This window comes from Hyperoodon ampullatus (assembly GCF_949752795.1).
Source record: "Hyperoodon ampullatus genome assembly, chromosome: 8".
In the NCBI taxonomy this organism is placed as follows: Eukaryota; Metazoa; Chordata; class Mammalia; order Artiodactyla; family Ziphiidae; genus Hyperoodon; species Hyperoodon ampullatus.
Window position 1 is genome coordinate 28,092,919 of NC_136921.1, and position 23,200 is coordinate 28,116,118.

General features: G+C 35.9%; 1 protein-coding gene across 29 annotated transcripts in view; it reads right to left on the minus strand.

Annotated features, from left to right (window-relative positions):
- Window positions 1–15,419, minus strand: part of MAP2 (microtubule associated protein 2) — a gene marked incomplete at both ends in the record, with an annotated part of 74,785 nt that extends 59,366 nt beyond the window's left edge. For all 29 annotated transcript variants that reach the window (XM_079710091.1, XM_079710090.1, XM_079710078.1 and 26 more), the window contains one exon: window positions 15,158–15,419. In XM_079710091.1, the coding sequence (XP_079566217.1) occupies window positions 15,158–15,419 (262 nt within the window). The remainder of the gene's footprint in view (window positions 1–15,157) is intronic.
- Between the last annotated feature and the right edge of the window lie 7,781 nt (window positions 15,420–23,200).

Genomic DNA, 23,200 nt, shown 5'->3' on the forward strand with positions numbered 1-23,200 from the left:
GTGTACCTTTTGGGTTTTCATCAGAACCAGCTGTGATTACTTGAACATGTAAAGCCTCATCAATTAGACTGTGAACAAAAAATCCAAGCAAGTTGGCATATGCCTGAGAACATATTTTTGTTGATTTCTTTCAGGTTGTTTAAGAGAAAAGTAAGAGACATCGACAATAAATTCAAGCACATGGAATATAAAAGCCAGCAAGTGTTTCTGCATTTAAGAATAATGAGCATAATAGTGCTGTGTTAAAATAAATGACAAGTAAGCCTACCGTACACTTGTGAAAGAAGGAAAACAAAACAATTTTAGAACGCTCCTGTCAAGAAAAGGTTTTTCTCAGTAGGGTACAGAATGGTTGCCTAGGAAACTGATGCTAATTGCTGCTGCTGATGGAAACTAGTCAACAAGGAAAGCACTGTGTTGGAAGCGCCCTGCCAAACAAATACCTTAGATAAATTCATAAAAGCAGGGAAAGAAGGAAAGTTTCTTGCTTCTACTCCTTGCTTAATTTGGAGAGTAAATATTCTCTCTGAAGCTATTTCCTGTAATCAACTGGTGATGAAGGAAATTAAAAGAGCAGATTGGATTTTTGTTGTTGTTTTGTTTGTTTCTCTGGCACCTTAGCACTTATTAAAGAGGCCAGTGTTGGCATATCCCTCGCTAGTCAGACTCCCATTGATTCCAAAGGGTCACCCTGGCCAACACTACAGCTGTAGATCTCTGCATACCAGCTTTTTCAAAGATTTCTTCCTAAAATTTATTGACTAAACCTAGGATAAATTTAATCTATGGGGGGAAATGCTTTTGCAGTAAAGTTAGTCTATGGAGATAAATGCATTTAAGATACACGATCATGATTGCACAAAGTTCATTCTGATGGGTACTTAAATTTAAGAGAATTTATATCGCATCCACTATAGATGATGGAACTATGCTTAGTCATTACGGGGGCTACAAACATGAGTAAGACATGGTGTTCCTACATTTTAGTTGTGCTTGAAAGCGGGGCAATCTCATTGAAGGGCATGGTTTTGTTTTTTAAGATTTTTCTAGTAATGGCCACTGATTTTAGCTGATCTCACCACAGTCACTCATATGGTCCTCTTCTGAAATGCATTTGGGCTAGGATTAGGAGTACGGTGTACTATTATAGGAGAATTTTCCCTCTTTCGCTCTCTCTTTTTCCCTATTTCAACCTGTGTGCTTAAATCCATAATCTTGTTTAGACTGACAATTTAATTTACTCAAATGAAATTTTTAGAACTTGGATAGAATTGGCCTAACATTTAAATTTAGTCAAAGGGAAAGGCTTAGTAAATTAAGATGGTTATCAGTGAAAGGATACTGCAGGTTAAGGATATTATAGTATGGAATCAAAAGTAATTAGAAAAGCAAAGCATGGATCAAAAATAGTACCTACTGGAAAATTTTACTTGTAATTTTAAGGGTACAGCAGAAGAAATATAGTAAGCAAATATGGTCTAGCTTTATACTCACATATTCTAGTTAAAGATTTGTGCTGTTGTTGGTATTGGGGGATCCCAATATAGTAATGTGTGTATATTTATATTGTTGTTTGTACTTCATATATTAAACATTTACTAATTAAATCAGCTTGTAATATTTTATTGATCTTAAATTAATTTGAGAAAGAAATGTCTTGGGGAATATGTCCCTCTGAAAATTTCAAAAAGCTTAATATTAATAAATTGAATACAATAATTAAGGCACTGAGGGAATTGATAAAATGCTTTTAGAGCTTTGAAATACTCAGTTTTGCATTTTGTCAAAACCATTACAAATGTACTACTTCTTGTAGACATTGAGAATTTGGATTATCTTCTGCATTGTCTTGAACACATCACACTCTTGAAGGAACGTAGCATAAGACATTATTAATAACATTAATGAAAAGGTGAAATATCAATAAAACTAAGAGAGCTTGAAAAAATTCATCCTTAGAGTAACTGTGGGACAAACAATACAAAATGTACTGTGTATGCAGAACAGCACTTGCGCACACACGTGCTTATGTGAGTGTGTGTGTGTGAATTTACGTATGTGCCATCATTCATGCACATAAGGGTCTCTCCATGTCTTCAAAGCTTCACCTGTATTTGGGTACCTCAAAGGACTTGGGCACCAGGCGCAAGTCTAAGATTTCACGTGGGGAAATCATTGCTTCTACAGTTGCAAAACCTAGGAATGTCCGAGGCAGAGGATACAACGGAAAAATGGAAAAACATTCTAGATTCCAAAAGAAGTCACTGGGGTGAACTTTTAAAGTATAAGTGCTCCATACACCAGGAAGAGTCTTTACTAGTTACCTCTATTAATTTAAATATTTCATCTAGGGAAAAACTGTTACAATAAAATGGTAAAAATCACCAGCTTAGCTACCTTTTGTTTGCTCCTTCTAACTCATCCCCAGCATAATAACTTAAGTAAATCTTTGGAGGCCTTGTGACCTAGAAGCATATGGAATTTAGGAACTATGTGATGAGAAAATCACTTTGTTCACAATACATCATAGGGTACATTCAATCAGCAAACAGATAAACCAACGTGATTTCTGTGTAATTACAGTTTGCTTAAGCCTCTAGTCCTAACATCATTCTGAAAATGAACGTGCAAATAGCAACATAACAGCATCTACCTTATGTGCTTTCTTCTTAGCCAGTCTCTCGTGAACTGTAAATATTTTAAATAGGTGATTCTCCATCTGCTACAACTGCCTATTTTATTTTTGCCATTGGAGCTATAAAAAATATTGTCCACAAATATTCTCTTTATATCAGTCCTAAAAGAACTTGGCAGACTTTAAGTCACTAAGTGCACATGGTAATTCTTTATAATTTTCAAATTATAACTGAATATATATAACCTGAGAACAATGTTTCAATTATACTGTGGGTAAAGGGACAATGGAATTAATTACATTGTGAAATTCTGAAAACTAAAATGCTATGGTGAAAAAGAAAACAAAAAAAATGAGAAGAAAGATAATTTTCAGTCATCCTTCTTTTATCCTTTACTAATGTTTGTTAAATTAAGCTCAGTCACAACCTGAGAGAAGGAGGACCGCTTCTCTGGAAAAATTCCAAACAAGCAAAGCTGTTGATAGTTAAAGACTTTTTTCCATGGTCTCTGAGTAGCAAAATCAATAGACTTTGCAAGTGAGAAAGTAATTTTTTAAAGTAAGAAAATAAGTGTTAGGTCCAATGTCATATTTGTACTATTATGATAGTATTTAAAAAGTAAAGACTTTAATATAATTTTAACATTTCTTTATGCCAAAAATTATTCTAGAATAAAATTTTCTTTTGTGTTCTGGATTAATACATCCCATGGAAAATACTATTAAATGAATTTCTCTCCAATCATGGGATACAAAAGTTCATTATGTTAAGACAAACAAGAACAATAATAGTAATTTCAAAGTTATGTTCAGAAATTTTAAAATAACATACAAATCCTACTTTAGAAAATGTCCCTTAGGGATCTGTTGAAATAAAATTTTACATTGATGATTTTGCTTCAATGTTGTTTACTTATTTCAGTCTATATCTCTTCTCTGTGTAGTGGGTCTCATTGTTACCAAGCACATCTCTAGAAATACTTGCCAATTGTGGGTGCCAAGGGTGATATATCGCACTTAAAACTGTCAAAATATTCATTCTTTATTTGAAGACACTGACACTTTATATCAGAAAGCAAATGATATCTAGGAAGCATAAAATTGTAACTCATTATGGCAATAGCTCTGGTTGTTCTACTGTAGGAATGCAGCAGAAAGAGAAAGGTAGATCAATTTTGATGGAGTGGCAGTGTTGAGAAAAATGCAAGAATGTAATGCTAGCTAGGTAGGTAGCCTAACATGGGGCAAGGCAACTGCGCTTTGCAAATGACATTGAGAGTGGGATCCTGGGCATATGTGGTATCTGCAGGTGACTGCTGACAACCTGAAGAAAATGAAGAAATAGGATTCAGGAAGCAAATGGAAAGGTGCTCAAGGCAAGTTCTATTTACTTCATAATTTAGCTTCGGATTGGCAGATGCTACTGTAATCATATGCTATGCACAGTCAAGAAACACAGAGCTTCATTTGGCATAAAAAAACACAGTTCTAAGGAAGAGTTATAAGGGGCTTCCTGATGATATGAAAATTCAAGTTTCCTAAAAAGGTCCTGAATTTTTCTTAGTAAAATATGGCAATGAAAATTCAATTTACTATGAAAATATCTATTATTTTCTTCCTGACATATAAAAAAGAATTCTAAATCAGGACTTGTATGTTGTCAAAATGAAATTACAATTTCAATATTTCATATACAATAGCCCTGATTATGAAGAGGCTGACCAAGTTTTGGTTCTAAGAATATGACCCAAAATAGCTTGGTTTCTCTGATTCATTTTCATTCCCCTGCTACATTATCAGTCACTCCTTCCCAACTTTTACAGAGGTCCTCCACCCTTAAAAAATGTTTTATTTGAGCTTGTATTTGGGTCTGATTTCCTAAAGAGCAATTTGTTGTATAAGTAAGAACTCTTATGAAACCAGGGAACTTTGTGGTTTCTGCTCTTTTTTTTCTTGGATAATTCTGAAACGCAACATGAAATGCAGAAGCAGGGCTGACTTGGTCTGACAGTAACAAGGTGATCAAAAGCTATGGGAAGAGAAGTGCAGTTTTAATGCAATCATTATATTATTTGAAGCATTATAGTTAAAATTTTATAGGAAAAAATAAAAGAAACACCTTGACATTTTAATCAAATAGATATTAAAAATACTTTCTAAAATTTTCCACAGACCTAATGAAGAAAGGCATTTTGTATTTATAGTTTTTTTTCACACCCATTTGCATCAGAGAACATAAGGGAGAGTTGAAACACCATTATTTGAGCATAGGAGACTCAAGCATTTCTAGTTAGAATTGAAGAAATGCTCATTATTTTAAAATTTACTTTAAAAAAATTAAACATAATTTGGGAGGTTTTTATTCCTTCACTTAAAAAAAAATAAATCAACCTTCTCTGGTGATTCCAGTCCTAAGACACTAAATTATCAGCTAGGGTAGCTTCAATTCACTCATAAACAGTGAAATCCAACTAGAAAGGAAACGTGTGTCACTGAAACAGCCAAACCCTTGAGCAGTGTTTTCAATACAGCATTCAGATCATATGTGCAAGTTCACTGTGGTCCAAAAGCATTTCAAGTACTAAATTTTTCTTAGGTCAGAGAGCAGATATTTTCACGAGGTCAGAAATCACTGTTACCTTGATTGAATGAACTTCCTCTCCTAAAATGTGACTTTTGAAAGTGGCATCTGTATTTGCTTCAAACCCATTTCTCTGTTTCTTGTTTTACTACGATCAAGACATAAGAATTGGGTGAGAACTGGCCTGGAGGAACTATCTTACATGCTTTGTGACTTAGGCCAAATTAGTGCAATTTTTTTTTTGAGAAAAGGCAATTCTGGTAAAGCTCTCAGGGGACGTTTATTCCAATCTTTTCAGTGCATTAGTCACAAACCTTGGTTTTTCAAGCTGATGAGAAAAACAGCCAATAGGTAATTTTTAAAGAAAGAGAAAAATATAATTTGGCTTTAAGAAAAAGAATAGCAACATGCAAAATGCAACAAGGAGAAAAAGTATCCAATGAATTGATTCATTTCAAAAATTGCTTATAAAAGTAATAGTAGTTGTTTTTCTTGTTATTTTATTATTTTCCTCCTTGGAGAAAAAGAAAGTCCTTTAAATACTGAAAAACTTAATGATTAGAATCAGAAAGTGTAAATGGGAGCATCTTTGATTTTAATATGTCAAAAAGAAAAAAAATTATCGATTACAAACAGCTTTTATCATTTTAAAAAATAACAAAACTAGAGAGGTATATCTAATTGAAATTGAAACATTTCCCCTAAAGTTAGTGAATAAATATCCCTGTTATTCAATAGGGAAATCCTGTTTATTACCTAAGAACTTATCATTTTCAAATAATTTTATAGACTCACAGATGAAGTAGAGTAAAAAAGAACATTGGTGATATTTTATTCAGGTTAACCTTCAAAAGCAGGATACATAACATCTCTCCAAGCCAATACTGGTATATTCCTTTACAGAAGTATAATTAAGTCTGTGATTTAGAACATCAACTTGCTTTAAGATTCAGTCTGTCCATTTGTCAGAAATGAAATTTATGTGACCTCCTGATCTACAGCAGTGAGGCAATCCTTACCTTACAGCCAGAGGATAGGATCAACAAAGACGTTCATTTTAGATTTCTGTTTGCAGGATATTTCGTTTCTATTGTTTTCTATCGAGGCCAACTCTATTACATGAGGCTCAATTTTGCAGGAATGAACAAGAAAAGTTGTTCAATATCTGTATACTTCTTAGCTGTTAGATTATTGATGTCTCTTAGAAAGGTCATTTATCCTGTTTTTTCATATTCTTCCCAGTTCAGCTGTTTTCATCATGAAGACAATGTTTCTAATCAAATGTCTTACTGCTATCTTAAGTCAAAGATATATTATCTTTCTTTGCTTCAAACCTTCACTCTTATTTTCAGAACATATCAGAACATATCAAGTCTTCTGCTATATCCCTCCATGACATTCCCTTTATAACCATATTTCAGAGTTCCTACTTGATTGTCCTAATCAAGTTATATAGTCTTTACTTTTTTTTTTTTAAGATGTTGGGGGTAGGAGTTTATTAATTAATTTATTTATTTTTGCTGTGTTGGGTCTTCATTTCTGTGCGAGGGCTTTCTCTAGTTGTGGCAAGTGGGGGCCACTCTTCATCGCGGTGTGTGGGCCTCTCACTATCGCGTCCTCTCCTGTTGCGGAGCACAGGCTCCAGACACGCAGGCTCAGTAGTTGTGGCTCACGGGCCTAGTTGCTCTGCGGCATGTGGGATCCTCCCAGACCAGGGCTCGAACCCATGTCCCCTGCATTAGCAGGCAGATTCTCAACCACTGCACCACCAGGGAAGCCCCTATAGTCTTTACTTTGAATCTAGTCTCCTCTCATGTTCCTCCATCTGCCTCTTTAGTTCCAGTATTCCTTTCTAACATCATCTTTCCCAAAAATGTATTGCTTACACTATGGTGTAATTTTTGTAGCCCCATTTTGTTGATGTGATTTCCATTCTCAAAACTGAACATGGATACTAACGCTCTCTTTCTTTATCTCACTTCAAAAAATGTTTATTAGCACCTACTATGGAACGTAAGCATTGCATTATATATCAGAAGGAACACAAAGATGAATGAAGCACAGCTTCTACCTCAAAACACTTAGAACCTAGTGATGGGGATTAAAACAAGTAACAAGTAACCTCAGTAAAATGTTTTGATATGATTAGTGCTATTATTAGCAAGATATAAACATGGTACATGGGGATGTTTGAAAGAAGAAGAGATTCATTTGAGAGAATAAAATGAATCAGCTCTGGATCTTTGATCATGGACTCCTGATAATCTCTTCTGTTGTATGTACCCTTTCAAAATATTTTTCCATCACTTGTTTCATGATGCTGCACACGAATGAAACCATAACAGATTGCTTGGGCAAATTATCTTTGCTTGCAAAAGAGAAGATTGTTAGTTCAATCAAAGGACCGACCATTCATGTTGGAGTCACTTATGCAAGAATCAGAGGTGCTCAGCTCCCAGCACCGCTTTGACCTATGTTTCCAAACACAAAATCTGGACTGAAAATATTGAGTCTAATTTTCAGGCTGCTGAGGCTGAATCATCTCTATTACACATGATTTTTCTCTGAACCTTGATTCCTCCCTTGGTATCCATTTTGCCTAATATCTTCTGAAGTTTGAGTTTTGATGAAATCAACTGTAAAAGTGGATATTTAACTCTCATTTCTGTGTTCTAATAACCACCTACCATTTGCATATTTGTTAAAAGTTGCCATGAGAGCCTAGGACATATGCTCTCTTCTTTCTCTGCTTATCAGTTTGGCTGGTTTTAGAACTGTATTTTCTCGGAGGGTTGTTGAACGGTGACTCATCCTGTGAGGCGAGTAACACAGTGAGAGGGCAGCGAGCGTTCAGTGTCCTTTTCCCCCGGGGACTCATGATGCCAAGTCAGATCATGCTTAAACTACCAGGTCTGCAATGCAGCACCAGTTGTTCTGTTCACTGCTCCTGGTATGAATTTCCAGGCTCCCCAGACAGTCAAAGCAGTGTTTTACGTAACATGCTAAGGTGCAGTGAAGTGTGAGAGAGCAAGAGGGCTTGATACACTGAAACAGAAAGTCAGTTCATCTCAAGTAGCTCGGAGAGAAAAGAGGGAGGTGTGATGACTGTTAGGTACTCCCCGGCCTACTAACCTCCCAACAGCAATAAAATCAAACCTGAAGCCAACCCTCAAGGGGGTATTTGGTATACAGAGACAGATATTTTTCTCAGATATATATAAGCAATATAATCAATTTATATATACATCATACATTTCAAAAAACACATTATTGATTGATGATGAATATATTTCCCAGATATTAGGGAAATTTATTTGTTCCAAATTAGTATTAAAGTTTTTCTCATCTTTTTTTTCTTTTCTTTTCTCTTTTGTGAGGAGAGAATGCTTAGAAATTGAACAAGGGACAGATAAAGGCTGTGCATAACCCTAGCCAAAACACGGGCTTAGAGGGTTGAAAAATGAATCAAGGAAAACTTGTTTCCATGACTGATTAGTGTCATCTACTCACTACAAATAAAAAAGATTTTATGAACTGCTTAGAGATCTTCTCTTAGTGGAGATTTTAAAAACCTCAAATAATTGGAATATATTAAAAGAAAAATATGATGACCCACCATGACAGCAAATTAGGAGAAAATTTGATAAGGTCTGAAAAATACAGGATTAGGAGAAAGGCTCAAGTAAAAACTACAATGGTATTAAATTATATCTACATCTAGAAACAAGCGAGACAATAATTTTTACAAGTAGTTCTGAATTATTCTTAGCTCAAATCTGTTGCATTGATTAAGATTCAAAGTCAACACAATTTTTCAAAGTGCCAGTAGACCAAACAAAATGATAAAATAGGTTTTTTTTGCTTGTGATTCTGACATTTAACACAAAACAAGACAATAAAGAAAAGAGAATGATTTCTGCAAGTGCATGGGAGGAATTTTCTGGAGGACCATACATGGGAGTAAATGTGTATGCAAATTAATCTTAATTTTAAAATATCATATTATATTGTGTTACACCGAGCCTTGCTTTTCACAACTCGAAGTGTTTGTAGGCAATTAAAATTCCAAGGAATAAAATCATGTTTTATTTGTTGCATCATTGGGGTTAGTTAAAAGGAGTCTAGAGAAACCAAGTTTTCCTTAAATTTTGATACATAATTACCGGCTTAAGACAATCACATTCTACTCTAAGACTTCAGCTGAAGAGCAAAGAAAGATATAAGGTAATTTTTTATAGGAAGAACTACCCTCTAACTGCACATTTAAATAAACAACTGTATCTGGTACCTGTCTTTTCTTCTAATTTGTAAAACATTATAAGCTCTAGTTAGCAATACCTGGTATAAACAAGCTCATACCTTACCAAGATTAAGAGAGGCAGTTCTTTATTACAATGTCCACGCAAGCTAGCCCCCAGTTAGGTTCAGATCCTTCTATTTACCAACAAGACAAGTCACATATGATTGAAGCCAATTCTCCAAACCTGCCTTCAAATAGTATAGAGACCACATAGGACAAAGCAAACGTGACAAATACAAACCTCATGTCTTTTCTATCAATCCTTGTCTTTCTCACTCTTTCTAGCCCCCGATGCCTAACCTTTCGAAGGAAAACATTGAAAAGATCCCCATTCTCTGTCCTCATCCATCGGCGCCGCCAGGCCAGACACTCTGCAGCGAGGCTGTGTGCTTTTCTGCAGATCCGCCCTGAATGCTAAATAACTGCTCAGCACACTCCTCTCTGTGGAGCTCAGGGAAATGGCAGCCAGAGCAATGAGTGGTTGGCATGACAACAAGGAAAGGAAAATCTGCAACCTCTTGTATTGTTAGGCCAGCTTGTTTATTTGCCTTGGGGGTCGTACGGATGGCTTCAGTCATTTCACAGGAGAAATGGTCCTGTACTATTTCGCTCTGCCTACATTAATATATATTATATACCATATGCCACAGTTTAAATGGGATGGTGACTCCTACCAGTAACTCTCAAATCTGGGGATGGAGGAGGGGAGAATGGGGAGGTAAGAAAACACTGAATTTTCCAAGATCGAAAAGGGAAAGAGAGAAGTTTAAAGGTATGTTCAGATTTTTGCTTGTGAGTGATGACAACATTTTTCTCCACTGTGCATTTTCAAGCTTAAATTTATAATTTCAGCAACAATAAACTTAGATATCCGACTATGTTCATGACTTGGCTGCTTCAGTCATGCAGATGTGAAAGGGCAGGCCAGGCTTTAGAAGGCGCATCTCCATTGGAAAGCTCTAGAAAAACTGACCATGGATAACCCAGAGGAGCTTTTACAGATCTCACTGCTTTGACAGGGAGTAGACCTGGAAAGAATCCAGGGAAATGTTGGGGAAACACAGCAGCCCTGGGAAATCAAGGGGCAGTTACTGAAGGAATGCCCTTTAATCTTTAAATTTACTCAAAGAGATACCTGATGCTGGCTTTTGATGATCACGAAGGCACTTTATACTGTGACTGGTGTTTTTACTAGTATTCAAAGCGCTGTACCTTAAAACAGTCAAAATCACGAAAGCATGATTTTAAATACTTCAAAGTTTTGGTATCTGTAAACTTCTCAGAATTGCCTCCTTTCTTTCTCCATTCACGCTGAAAACTGGGAATAAAGGTCTCATTTTCTGTCATGCTTCAAGGTACATGGACATGACCGTTCTGCAATGGAAGAAGAATTGCCTTCTTTGGCTATGACTGGTAACAGCCGCAGCTGGGCGTGTGGCTCTGAATCAGGCTGCGTGGGGCAGTGGAAAGAGCACTTGTCTATAAAGCAGGAGACCTGCATGTTGGCTGTAGCCATGTGATCTTGGATGGGTCGCTAAACCCATAAGGAGGAGTGTGAAAGGTCATCTTACAAGCTAACATCCAGTTATCTTGATGTTATCATGATATAAATTCTCATATGAGTTTGGGCCCCACCCACGAATAAGAAGCTTAAAGATGAGGCTCCTAATTTTCACTCAGAGTTCAAACTCTATAGGGACCAAAATGCATTCTGCTTGCTTTCTTCAATGAAGATAAGGTGGAAAAGAGAGGAAGGGTTTATTACAAGACTTTACTCTTATTATTCATGTAGGGAAAACAATTTAAAAATGACTGCTTTAGTCACATGTTTTATTCACTTATCAATAATAATAACTTTACTAAATGGCCTGATTCTCAATGTTTTCTCACTTCTTTTGTTAGGCTTCTGTGGCATGGCTTCTAAAAAGGACACGTCAATAAACAAATGTAAGAAACATTCTTAAAGTAATAGGTGAGCATTTAATACTATCTACCTTTCTATGGATTAGCTTTAAATTGGAAGGAAAGAGACAAAAATCTAGAAGGGTAAGCTGTAAAGAAATATAATGTAAAGTATAATTTCCTTCCAGCTTTTCCTGTGCAACTCCTACCTTCCTGCTGCCTCCCCCACCACCTCAGGGCATGAGATCAAAGATAAGCTGACTATGGCCTTGCACCTTTAAAAATTAAAAGTTATTATGGCCCAGAAATGAAGGTGCACATTGAAAAGGGCAGATGAGAGACAATGAGGTAGACCTTTGGGTGAAGTAAGCCCACTCTGATAAAGGAAGGAAGAAGGAGGGAGAACTGATGATTACAATTCATTTGTTATGTGATCTTGTTTATAGAGATAAATAAAAATAAACAATGTTGAGGAAAAGATTTACTTCTAAGAATGAAGAGAAGGCTACAGCAAAGAAGGAAAGTAGAAGAAAGATCTTCGGCTTTAACCAGGAATGGTCTGGACACTATAGCATATAGCTGAGGATGTCACTGGGAAATGTTTCATGTTCACAATGTCCTGAGAAATATCCATTATAGGGGAAATTGCAATATACCAATACATTATATGGAAGGATAAAAGAGTGGGCTAATATATAGCCTGGTCCTCTTTCAAATAGTCACCTCAAATTATTGATATAATGCCAGCTCGTATCAATGGTCTCCATCATCAAAGGATAGCATTTTTAAAGAACATATCTAAGATTTGAGAACATTTCTGTTTACTGGGGATAATTTTTGTTTGTGATTTGTGAAACAGTTATATATAAACCATCAATAATATAATTTATTCTTTTATTAAGCCAAAATTTGGAGAGAAATTTAATTGAACATTAACTTATCACTGGGAAATCCTCTGTAGGTATGAGAAGACAATATTTTACACTTTTTCCTCTCCTACTGCTTTCCACATGTGGATAATTGATGGATTCAATACTTGGCCTGTTCTTTCTGGAGGGACATTGATTTAAAATCACATCATAATTTGGACTGAAACATCACTCTGGTAACCTAGAGCAGGCTGTTTACACAGCCTTTGTCACTTTGAATATACATATAAAACTTACATAATTAGTCTCCCAAAGGTAATGTAATATTCATTTGATATATATTAAGCTGAATTCAAACTTGTCTCTGGATGGTCCTGAACCCACAATTTAAAGAAACATCTGTTAGTCTCTTTTTCATTTATATTATTTTCTCAAAGAAGCTGGCAAGGACACACTGACCTGGCAAATAGATTTTTCTGATGCTCTTAAATAATTAAGACCATTGAAAAAATGAAATAGTGAATGATGTTGGTTCTCTACTGCTTGACCAAGCATGCTACAGTGATTTTTTACTTGAGTATGTAATAAGCCTCCATAATAGTCAGTGAGAGTCAACTAGGGAGAGTTCAAGAGACAAACTAAGACTTTCCAATAGTTTTCACCATTAATTTGAAAAGGACTTTCTTCTTTTTGCATCATTCATTCAACCACTCACTCAACACACATTTATTGAGTCCTCGAGGGATAATGTCAAGTGCTGCAGGGGACTATGATGAGAAAAATCTTGGTCTCACGTTATCTCTTTCCTTCCCACAACCATTTTGTTCTAACATGTCCTCAACTCTTGATGCCTCAATCCCTTCAAAAGTTTCACAGTTAGTGCTCCTGACACCCAAGTCCCACCCTCTTCAAGTTGAATTACACTCAGCTGTAGAAAAATATTCCTAGACCCAGAGTGCCCTGTTGTCCATATAGATAAAGCTACCACCACTGATAATCCTAATAACAATAATGGTAATTAATAGACTATTTCTTAAGTCATTCATTTTACATACTCTACTATCTCTTTCAATCCTCCTTGTAACCATGAAAAGTAAAAATAATATTTTTATTTCATTCTTAACCACAATTTCTTCCTAATGTGACATTTGTGCCTATAGGGCATTGCACAGCTTTTCAAATCTTTGAATTAGATTGGACACTGCCACCCTCTTTTTCCATTCCACATACATCTCTGCAGGGTATTTGTTTTTTATCACAGCAACTGCCAACATGCAGCTTCACAAAGACAGGGCATCTTGAAAAGGAATGTGGTGTGATCTAGTAGTGAAATGGAACTATCTTGAACTAATAGTTCATGTAGTATTTGAAAGCTATTGAGTATCACAGTGTTTCTTCTGAGTATTTAGAACACTCTGCCATACTCTTGTGCCTTTGCTGTGGCACCTCAAGATGCTTCTGTGCACAACTTGGGAATTTTGTTTGGAAACAATCTCTCTTTAGCTTTGTCCTCCTATACTGCTTATTTGATATTTAACACACTGTGCTCTGTATCTGAATTAATTGTACGCACATGTCTAATGTCTGCTACTAGATCATCCGCTCTGTGAAGTTCAGAGTCCATTCCTTGCACATGCCCTGGCACAGCTTGTACATAGAAAATGCCCAATAGTAGTTTGTTGAATGAGTGGATTTAAAAATAAATCATAGTATATTTGAAATGCCCTTCATACTTGCCCATTAAAATTTAAATATATTTTTTGAACTGAGTGTACAGTGCACATGTTGTTAACTAATTGAGTGTAGAAAACCAATCTTTGAATAAGTAAGGGATGATTTTGAAGGCGGTATAGCCTTTCTAACTAGTAGTTTACTTACTCTCTTTGGAGTAGCATGTCAGCAAGTTGCTGTGTTCAAATGCATTAAATTCTGAATTACGGAAAAAAGGGAAATAATGGTGTAGAATATTATAGGGCAGGCTAGTGTTTCTCTAAGCCATTAATGACAATATCATCAACAGTAAAGAGGACTATTGGTAGAAATTACACTTTGAAAGGAAGTACTTAAGATTAAATTACATTATGTTCTCCTTTAAGCATCTGTATATTAGTTCTTAAAAAGCTATCTGAGGAGTGGGAAGCAGCCGCATAGCACAGGGAGATCAGCTCGGTGCTTTGTGACCGCCTGGAGGCGTGGGATAGGGAGGGTGGGAGGGAGACGCAAAAGGGAGGGGATATGGGAACATATGTATATGTATAACTGATTAAATTTGTTATAAAGCAAAAAAAAACTGATTTTAGATTAAAAAAATAAAATAAAATAAAATAAAATTCCTCTCCTTACAGAAAAAAAAAAAAAAAAGCTATCTGAGGAAGTATTAAATGGTTCCTGTGTATGTATGTGTGTGTTTGTTTTCTTTGCTTTTTCTCTTTTATTTTTTAAAGGCTGGGAGATAGACTCTACATTCCTTTCTGCCCTAAAAAGTAAATATGCTTCTTATCAATTAATCGATTTAAGTCCAGTATCATTCAAGAGTATCAATAAGAAACTATTCGTGAAGTTTTCTTTCAGTAAGTTACAGTGCTGACAGTTACTAGCAAAACATGCATACATCAAGCCATTTGTCTACTAAAATTAAAGTGGTAAAAACTAAATAGGGAGATGAGATTGAGCACACAACTAATTTGGGGGAAATGTCAGGCTAGTTCCCATGATTTTTCTCTCCTTTTGGTGTCTACTTCCCCTGACCGACTGGAATTTCAGTCCTAGCACTAGTGAAAGAAGATCAGTGCTGTAAATTAATTCACTTTCAGCCTAAACAGACTTCAAAGCACAAAGCAAGCCCTGGTGACAGAAGAACCGTTAGTTACCTGCTGTTTCTCTGTCAGCTGAGGTCAGCTCTCCATTGATCCCATTCTCTTTGGTATTTGAGTAGGTGTCCTGTGACCCATGTTCTCCAAAGGCACCCTCTTCATCCTCCCTGTACGGGAATCCATTGGCGCTTCTGACAAGTCCTTCCCCTGCCCCACCTTGATCCTTGATCTCAGGTGGATGTGGGTGGGCGGATGCCTCTGTTAGTTGAGCTGAGGTCCAGTGAGGCGCCTTTGCTTCATCTTTCCGATCATCTGCCATTCTTCAACGTCCTGTGACTTCTGTGATTGGAAGAGGAAAAACGGCAGCCATGACTTTGGAGAAAGCTTATCAGATATTAGTAGTACTAAGATAGGGAAAATTTATAGCAAGCTCACTAGTTAGCTACGGTCAAAAAACATATTCGACAACCCACTTTTAATATCAAGAGGTAGCTATTGTTAACACCTTGGTTTTTACAGATCTTTTCTGGAATATCTATTCTTTTAATATAAGATCACCATCAGTTTACATATCCTCTTTTTTTTTTTTTTTTAAACTAGTGTTTGGCATTTAAGGACATACCTAAGCTAACTTTCATTGACATGTGACATTGTACAGTAAAGGAATTCTTTAGTATAGGGAAAATCTGTAAGGTGACAAAACAAGAAGAAAAGAGTGGGGAAAAGAATGGCTGAGGGGAAATGCTGGATTATGGCAAATTATCCCAAATACTCTTTTAAACCACAACTCTCTGTGAAACCTAGAAAAGACAATGGCCAATATATTAGCCCTTTCAGTTTCAAAGATGATCAATTTAAACCAGGTGGATATGTTCTTCTGGATACTGTGTATTAAGAGAAAGATAGTTTTGACAATTTTTCAGCAAACTTTTCTAAGCCCTATGTATAGATTACAAGGGAATGAAATTTTCTCAGTATAAATCTTACATAGAGAATAAAAATTATAATATCAGGCCTATGTCATAACTTACAGTTTTATTTCACAATTAAGTCAATTAAGTTAAATCACTAACATATATTAGGTGGCCATAAATTATAGTAAAGTTTGAATAAGTCGTGGAGTAGGTGTTCTGTACGTGTTAAGCAAATGGCAGATACTGCACGGCCTTTACTTATATGCCGATGCCACTAAATTTAGAGATGTAGTTGATGAGAGGTGATAAATCACTCAGTTTTGAAAAGCTGTTGCCAGCAATGTAGCTTTGTTGATGGTCTATTGCCCCCACACTCATGATGACACAAACAATGAGAGTCTCTGATGGAAACTAAGAACACTTTCCTTTCTTTCAAAAACAGTAACTCAAGCAAAACCCTCGAAACAAGGAAACAAAAACTGTATTAAAACAAATCTACTTTTGGCTACCAAGCTCTGTTTAGAGACATCAAAAATAAATTAAGCTGTAAAGAAAGTAAGCTTCCTATCAGATTCCTAGTAACGATCTGTCTGTTTTTTACTGAATTTCTATCTATTCTCAGGTCCCTATTCTAATTTTCTGTTCATACCAGGAAGAACTAGATGAATCAACTCATTTAAACTAATTTGATGATAACACACCCCTAACCCCAGCAACTGTTTCCCATAAGGATTCTGTTTATTGTCTCTATGAGCATATTTAAATAGAAGATAAGAAGTTTAACTTCTAAAACATTGATTGAGGGGCTTTTGAATAAACCAAAGAGCATCCGCACAGCCCTGATGATGTACAAAGAACTGTATGCATGGAAGAGTTTCCTCATATATAAAATGAGGACAAGGCTGCCTAGTTTATTGGTTTGTTGCGAAGTTTAAACAGAATAAAATAAAGGGCTCAGCACAAGTCCCTGGCAAGCTCAATAAATAGTAGTTACTACCTTTGTTATTATTATTATAATTATACTAACAGTCATCATACCACCAGTCATTACATATAAAATATTTTCAGTAGTTTTTCTGGAATTGCTGGCATAGGAAGAAGAGCCTGAAAACTTGGTAAGTCCAATAATAAAGGGTTACTTGCAAATCTGCTCCCAGATATCACAGAGAACTGAATGAACGTTCCAAGACAGACACAGCAAGTGTCTGGGACATGAGAACCTGATGGGAGGAGCGTGTCCTCAGAACTAACCACTCCATATGTACACCTGAAAACTCAGCTACATCTTTTATAAAGACAGTTCTAGACTCCACTCTGCCATTGTCCTCTAGTCAACTATCAAAGGACCTAAATTGGGAGTCTGAAGATTATGTTTCTTCTGAGAAACATAATCTTGTTTCGGCATCTTCATATATCTAATGGGCTGAATAAATTATTTACATTCAAAGCGTGACTTTGATCACAATATTTTATTGCTAGCGAGGCTGTTGGCTCAGCATCCTTATCTTTTTCTTTTTCTTTTTTTTTTTTTGTGCGGTACCCGGGCCTCTCACTGTTGTGGCCTCTCCCGTTGTGGAGCACAGGCTCCGGACGCACAGGCTCAGCAGCCATGGCTCACGGGCCCAGCTGCTCCGCGGCATGTGGGATCTTCCCGGTCTGGGGCACGAACCCGTGTCCCCTGCATAAGCAGGCGGACTGTCAACCACTGCGCCACCAGGGAAGCCCAGCATCCTTATCTTTACATGCCTTGATTTCTTTACTTTTCCTTTACCAGAACAGCTTAAATAAAATTTCCATATTCTTATACGGTCCAAAATAATTTTTGTGCAGAGTGAACACCTGTAAATAGAAAAGAGTTTTCCACAAAAAAAGTACATGCCTGGCTAATACTGTTTTTAAAAAAAATTATATTTTTAGAACAGTTTTAGATTTACAGAAAAATTGAGCAGACAGTACAGAGATTTCCTATGTATCCCCTGCACGCAATTCTCTGTTACTAATATCTTACATTAGTATGAATACATTTGTTATAATTAATGAAACAATACTGATGCATTATTATTAAAGTCCATAGTTTATTTAGATTATCTTAGTTTTTTCCTAATGTCCTCTTTTGCTTCTAGAACCCCCATCCAGGATTTTACATTACATTTAGTTTTCCTGTCTCTTCAGGTTCTTCTTGGCTGTGAGAGCTTCTCAGACTTCCCTTGTTTTTGATGACCTTGAGAAATACTGGTCAGGTAAATTATAGATGCCCCTCTACTGAAATTTGTCTGATATTTTTTCATGAATAGTCTTTGATTATGTGTTTTGGGGAGGAAGATCATCAGCAGTAAAGTGCTCAAATAAGCTTGAGAGATGCTGAGTTACATGGGCATGTATAACACAAGCTTTCTGAGAGCTTTTGCTGTTCTACTGCACATGGGAATCTCAGGGAAGGCAAGTGGTGTGCAAAGCATCTCAAGCAATTGGATATAGAACCTTCACTCCAAAAGGATTTGGAAAATACTTAGGTTTGCACTTTAGCCCATGTTTAACTCTGGGCATTCTAGCCATAGATATTCAAAGGAAATAAAATAATATGAGCACCCATAACTCCCAGCTAAAATTGGCAATTCTTCCCCTAGGGGTACCTGGAAAAGATTTTTCCATGACTAAAAATCTTCATTTTGAACCTAAAAATCCAACATGAAAATGAGCAGTGTGTTACTTGGTAATCATCCATTTAAAAATGTTATGATAGGGCTTCCCAGGTGGCGCAGTGGTTGAGAGTCCGCCTGCCAATGCAGGGGACACGGGTTCGTGCCCTGGTCCGGGAAGGTCCCACATGCTGTGGAGCAGCTGGGCCCGTGAGCCATGGCCGCTGAGCCTGCACGTCCGGAGCCTGTGCTCCGCAACGGGAGAGGCCTCAACAGTGAGAGGCCCGCGTACCTCAAAAAAAAAAAAAAAAAAAAAAGTTATGATAATTTGTTTTCAAGAGACCAGGCATTCAAAAAGTGAATTCCTTAGTGTTTAATACTTTAGAGTTTTTAATTCTTTCTTTTTAAGTAATCAATAAAAACTAATGTTGGAAGAAGAAAGGGCAGGCTGGCTACACTGATTTCACTTACTATCAGAGGCACAAATAAAGTGAATTTATTATCTAAAGTGCATCATCTGGCTTCCTGATAAGACTACTCAGATAATACTGCTTAAAATGTATACAGATCAGTCAGATATCACTTTCTAATTTGTTGGACTTTTGAAATGTACATAGTCTAACTCTCTATTAAGTGACAATCATTTTAGGAGATTTCAAGCTAGAACTGGACTGCTGACAAGACTACTTTGACAGAAAATATGATTTGGAAAGATTTCCTTAGGTTTTACTGAGAAGCAGTTGGAAACAGAGGAGACACTATTTAGCTTCTCTCACTTAAAATCACAACATGGTATTATTAAAATACCACCCATTCATGGTAAATTTCACTTAAACTCCCAATCAATGTTTTGGGGTCACAGATTATCTCTACTCTTCAAAATGGTGTTAAAACATAGTTAAAAGTGATCACAGCTTCCTTTAATTTCTTCTTCCTGATGTATAATATTACTTTTACCTGAATCTCTCTGAAAATTGTGCTTGTGGAATTAAAGAAGATAAGAAAACTGAGATAAAGGCAAATTCTCTCCAACTCTATTAAAGAAAACTTGTGAGGTACCAGGAATTGTAGCATTCCATTCCTACTGTGTAATGGAAAAGACTCCTCTGTCCATATTGCAAAAGATCACATATCCTCTTTGCTCCTAACTGCTGGACAGCTGGGCATCCGCCATACAATCTTCTGGATGGACAAAGCAAGCTGGGAAGCTACCTACACTCTTCTCCTTCTCCTCTTCCCAAAAGCCTAGCTTGATAATGTGAGCAAGGAAATTCCTGAGTTTTTAAAAAAAGGTACTAAGTCCAAGACATTGACCTACAATTCATAATAAGTTGCAATGGAATCTTAGCTGTTAGGGCTAAACACAAATGCCAGTATGAATGAGGATACAGATACTTGTAATATGGATTTTTAAAAAGGAATCCAAGAAGTTCAAATTTCTATTTATTTGATTTGAGAATGAGATATTTCACTTGACTCTATCATGTCATGGCTATTATGCTACATAAAACAGGGCCCCAGTCTTCTTCCCAATTAAGATATACAGTTGGAAAGAAAAGCTAAGAGAAGGTCTTGTGCCACAACAAACATTAGTTATAGACTTGAGTGGTGAGCTTCAATCTTTGCCACCATTTGTTATTAAACAATTTCCTTTTGATATTTGAAAGTTCTCTAAGGACAGACATTTCTTCTTTCATCAAAATCCCAGCTTCTAAAATTCCAGTTCTTCCAGTTTTTCCCTTAATAAGCTTTAGAACTGGCTCTCTCCATCTAGTGCTCCTTGGTAAGAGCATGCAGGATTTTTTCACACCAGCTGTTGAACCTACTAATCATGGCTACACTCTGATTCATATCACTGATGGATAATTATGAAAAAATGTAAGATTCTTTAGTGTTTGGAAACCTGTCATTATCCTTTGATTACAATGACATGAGCCAGACATGATGACATGGCATTGATCAGATTTCTAACTTGCTGAAGATTCAACCTGTATCCTCTTGTATCATAATAAAACTGCTATAACCTGAATGAAAACAGTCTTTCTACAGAGTAATTTCTAAGTTGAAACGGTATACAAACTAATTCCTTGTCTATTTAATATATGTAAAATTCATCAGTTTTGTCTTTAGTTAGATTTAATGCATACATGTTTAATGTTGCAGAGTAAAAAATAAGTACCTTCTCACACGTTGATTAGAAGGTTTTTATTTCTATGGATTAGGAGCCTTAGCTAAGGCCCTTAGATAATTCTAATTAAGAAATACTGAGAGAGAGAGAGAGAGAAAAAGCAAGTAAAAGAGTGGAAGAGGGCTTCCCTGGTGGCGCAGTGGTTGAGAATCCGCCTGCCGATGCAGGGGACATGGGTTCGTGCCCTGGTCTGGGAAGATCCCACATGCCGCGGAGCGGCTAGGCCCGTGAGCCATGGCCGCTGAGCCTGTGCGTCCGGAGCCTGTGCTCCGCAACGGGAGAGGCCACAACAGTGAGAGGCCCGCGTACCGCAAAAAAAAAAAAAAAAAAAAAAAAAAAAAAAAAAAAAAAAGAGTGGAAGAAACAACAACAAAGAGCAAACAAAATAACAGAAAAAAAAAGGAAATATCCAGCTCAACATCAAACAAGGCTATGATGGCAAAACTCAATTCATGGTTTGGGATAGACATATTCTAATTTTCAATTACTTAATAGAAAATGTTTATCTTATATGATAATTAATGTAGGTTCTTGGAGACTCATTTTGTAGCTTATGGGTAGGTCTGTCAGTCAGTACTGCTATTACTTAGATTTCTAGAATATTGACTACAACATCCATAATTAGATTTCTACTATATTGAGAATCACTTGTATTTAAATGCATCTGCTTTAAAAATTTTCCAGGCCTAAGACTATAATGTTCTATGTTTCAAAACTCTGAGACTTTACTTGAGTACCTGTCCAGATACTTAAATAAATTCATATTTTTGTGTGTGTAAGAAAAAATTTGGATTTGCCCACAAGCAACCTAAAAGTCTGCCTCCAAATCTGTAAAATCACTCTTGAAAACAGTCTTTTGTGATATGATTGTTCATTGCATAAGGATACATCCAATAAGTTAATTTATATTAGAATTTAGAAATAAGATGAGATAATGTATATTTTGCTGATTTCTGATATTTCTTAGTCAGGTAATATGTCTGTTCCCACATTTCCCCTTAATTACCAGGGACTCTTTTAATGCTTAACTGCAGTATTTACCTCATTCTAAGTCTTCGTTACTGTGTCTCTTTATAGAAATAATTATATATAAATATAATTTATATATAATTTAATTGTAAAACTTATCAAATCTTTCCTCAAGTCAGGCAGGATATATATTATAAATAAATAATAACTGTATCTGTTGCCTTCTGACATTTTATTTTAGGGTATCATTCTTTTGAGCAAATTACATAATATTATTTAGCACACAATAGCTCTGATATTATCCTTCATGTATATAAAGTGAATAAAATACAAAACAGACATCAATCTTTTTCATACAACATGTTTTATAAAACTTCACTTAATATTCTAGATCTTTCAGACAGGTTATAAGTTAAATTCTAATGAAAATATAATTTCTTAGAAAAAATAACATTACATGGCTTTTAAAAAAAGTATCTCTCCTTTATTCATTTTCCTTAGAATACTCTTTTAATTACCATCCAAGCAAATGTTGCTAATAAGTGAATGATAACTTTAGAATGACAAAGTATTTATTATTTTGAAGGTGGCCAAATAATACAGTTTTGTTGGTTCTCCCTAAAGGTTACAAAACCATATGTGTTCATTAAAACTTAATGTGTTTAAAGCATAGTTTAAAAAGAGAAGCATTTTCATCTGGACCTTGATCTATCATTAAACTGCCTGCATATTGTACATTAAAACAAATTTGACATGCTTTGATAGTTCCTGTATTTTTTGTTCTTTAAAGCAAGTGGTGAATGTATTTATTTAAGTGAACCAAACAGTAGTTCCTGAGCATATATGTCCCAAGGGCTTGCAGATACAAAGAAATAAAATAAAATAAGGTACATCTGTCACATTTCCTCCACTATAAAGAGAAGAAATAAGAACTAAACAGAAACACTCAGAAGAAAATGTCCCTGACAGCTCTGCTGTCTGAGCTACCAATGAATTTCATTTCTCAGAGGAAATCCAGGACTAAGAATGCAAATCAGAGATACATTTTTACTAAAAAAGAAACCATTCTCTAATTTTCTGCCTACTTAGTTGGAGCTTTTCATATTTTTCCTTCAAAGTATGAAAAGGGTTATGTAAAAGTAAGATGCACACAAACAAACCATGACAGTAATATTCAAACCTACCAAAGGGCCATTTAGTCATAAGCTGGGTTTCAAACATTTGTTGAATATTGAATTAATTAATACATCCAGATAAACACAGGGAAAAAGGTTCTGTCAGCTATAGCTATTTGGCCAACATTAGCTCAATCAGTGAGAGAAGAATGGTTTTGAAACCTAATTTTCAGGCATGGTAGAAGAAGTGAGACTCAAGTTCTAACTCCACTGAG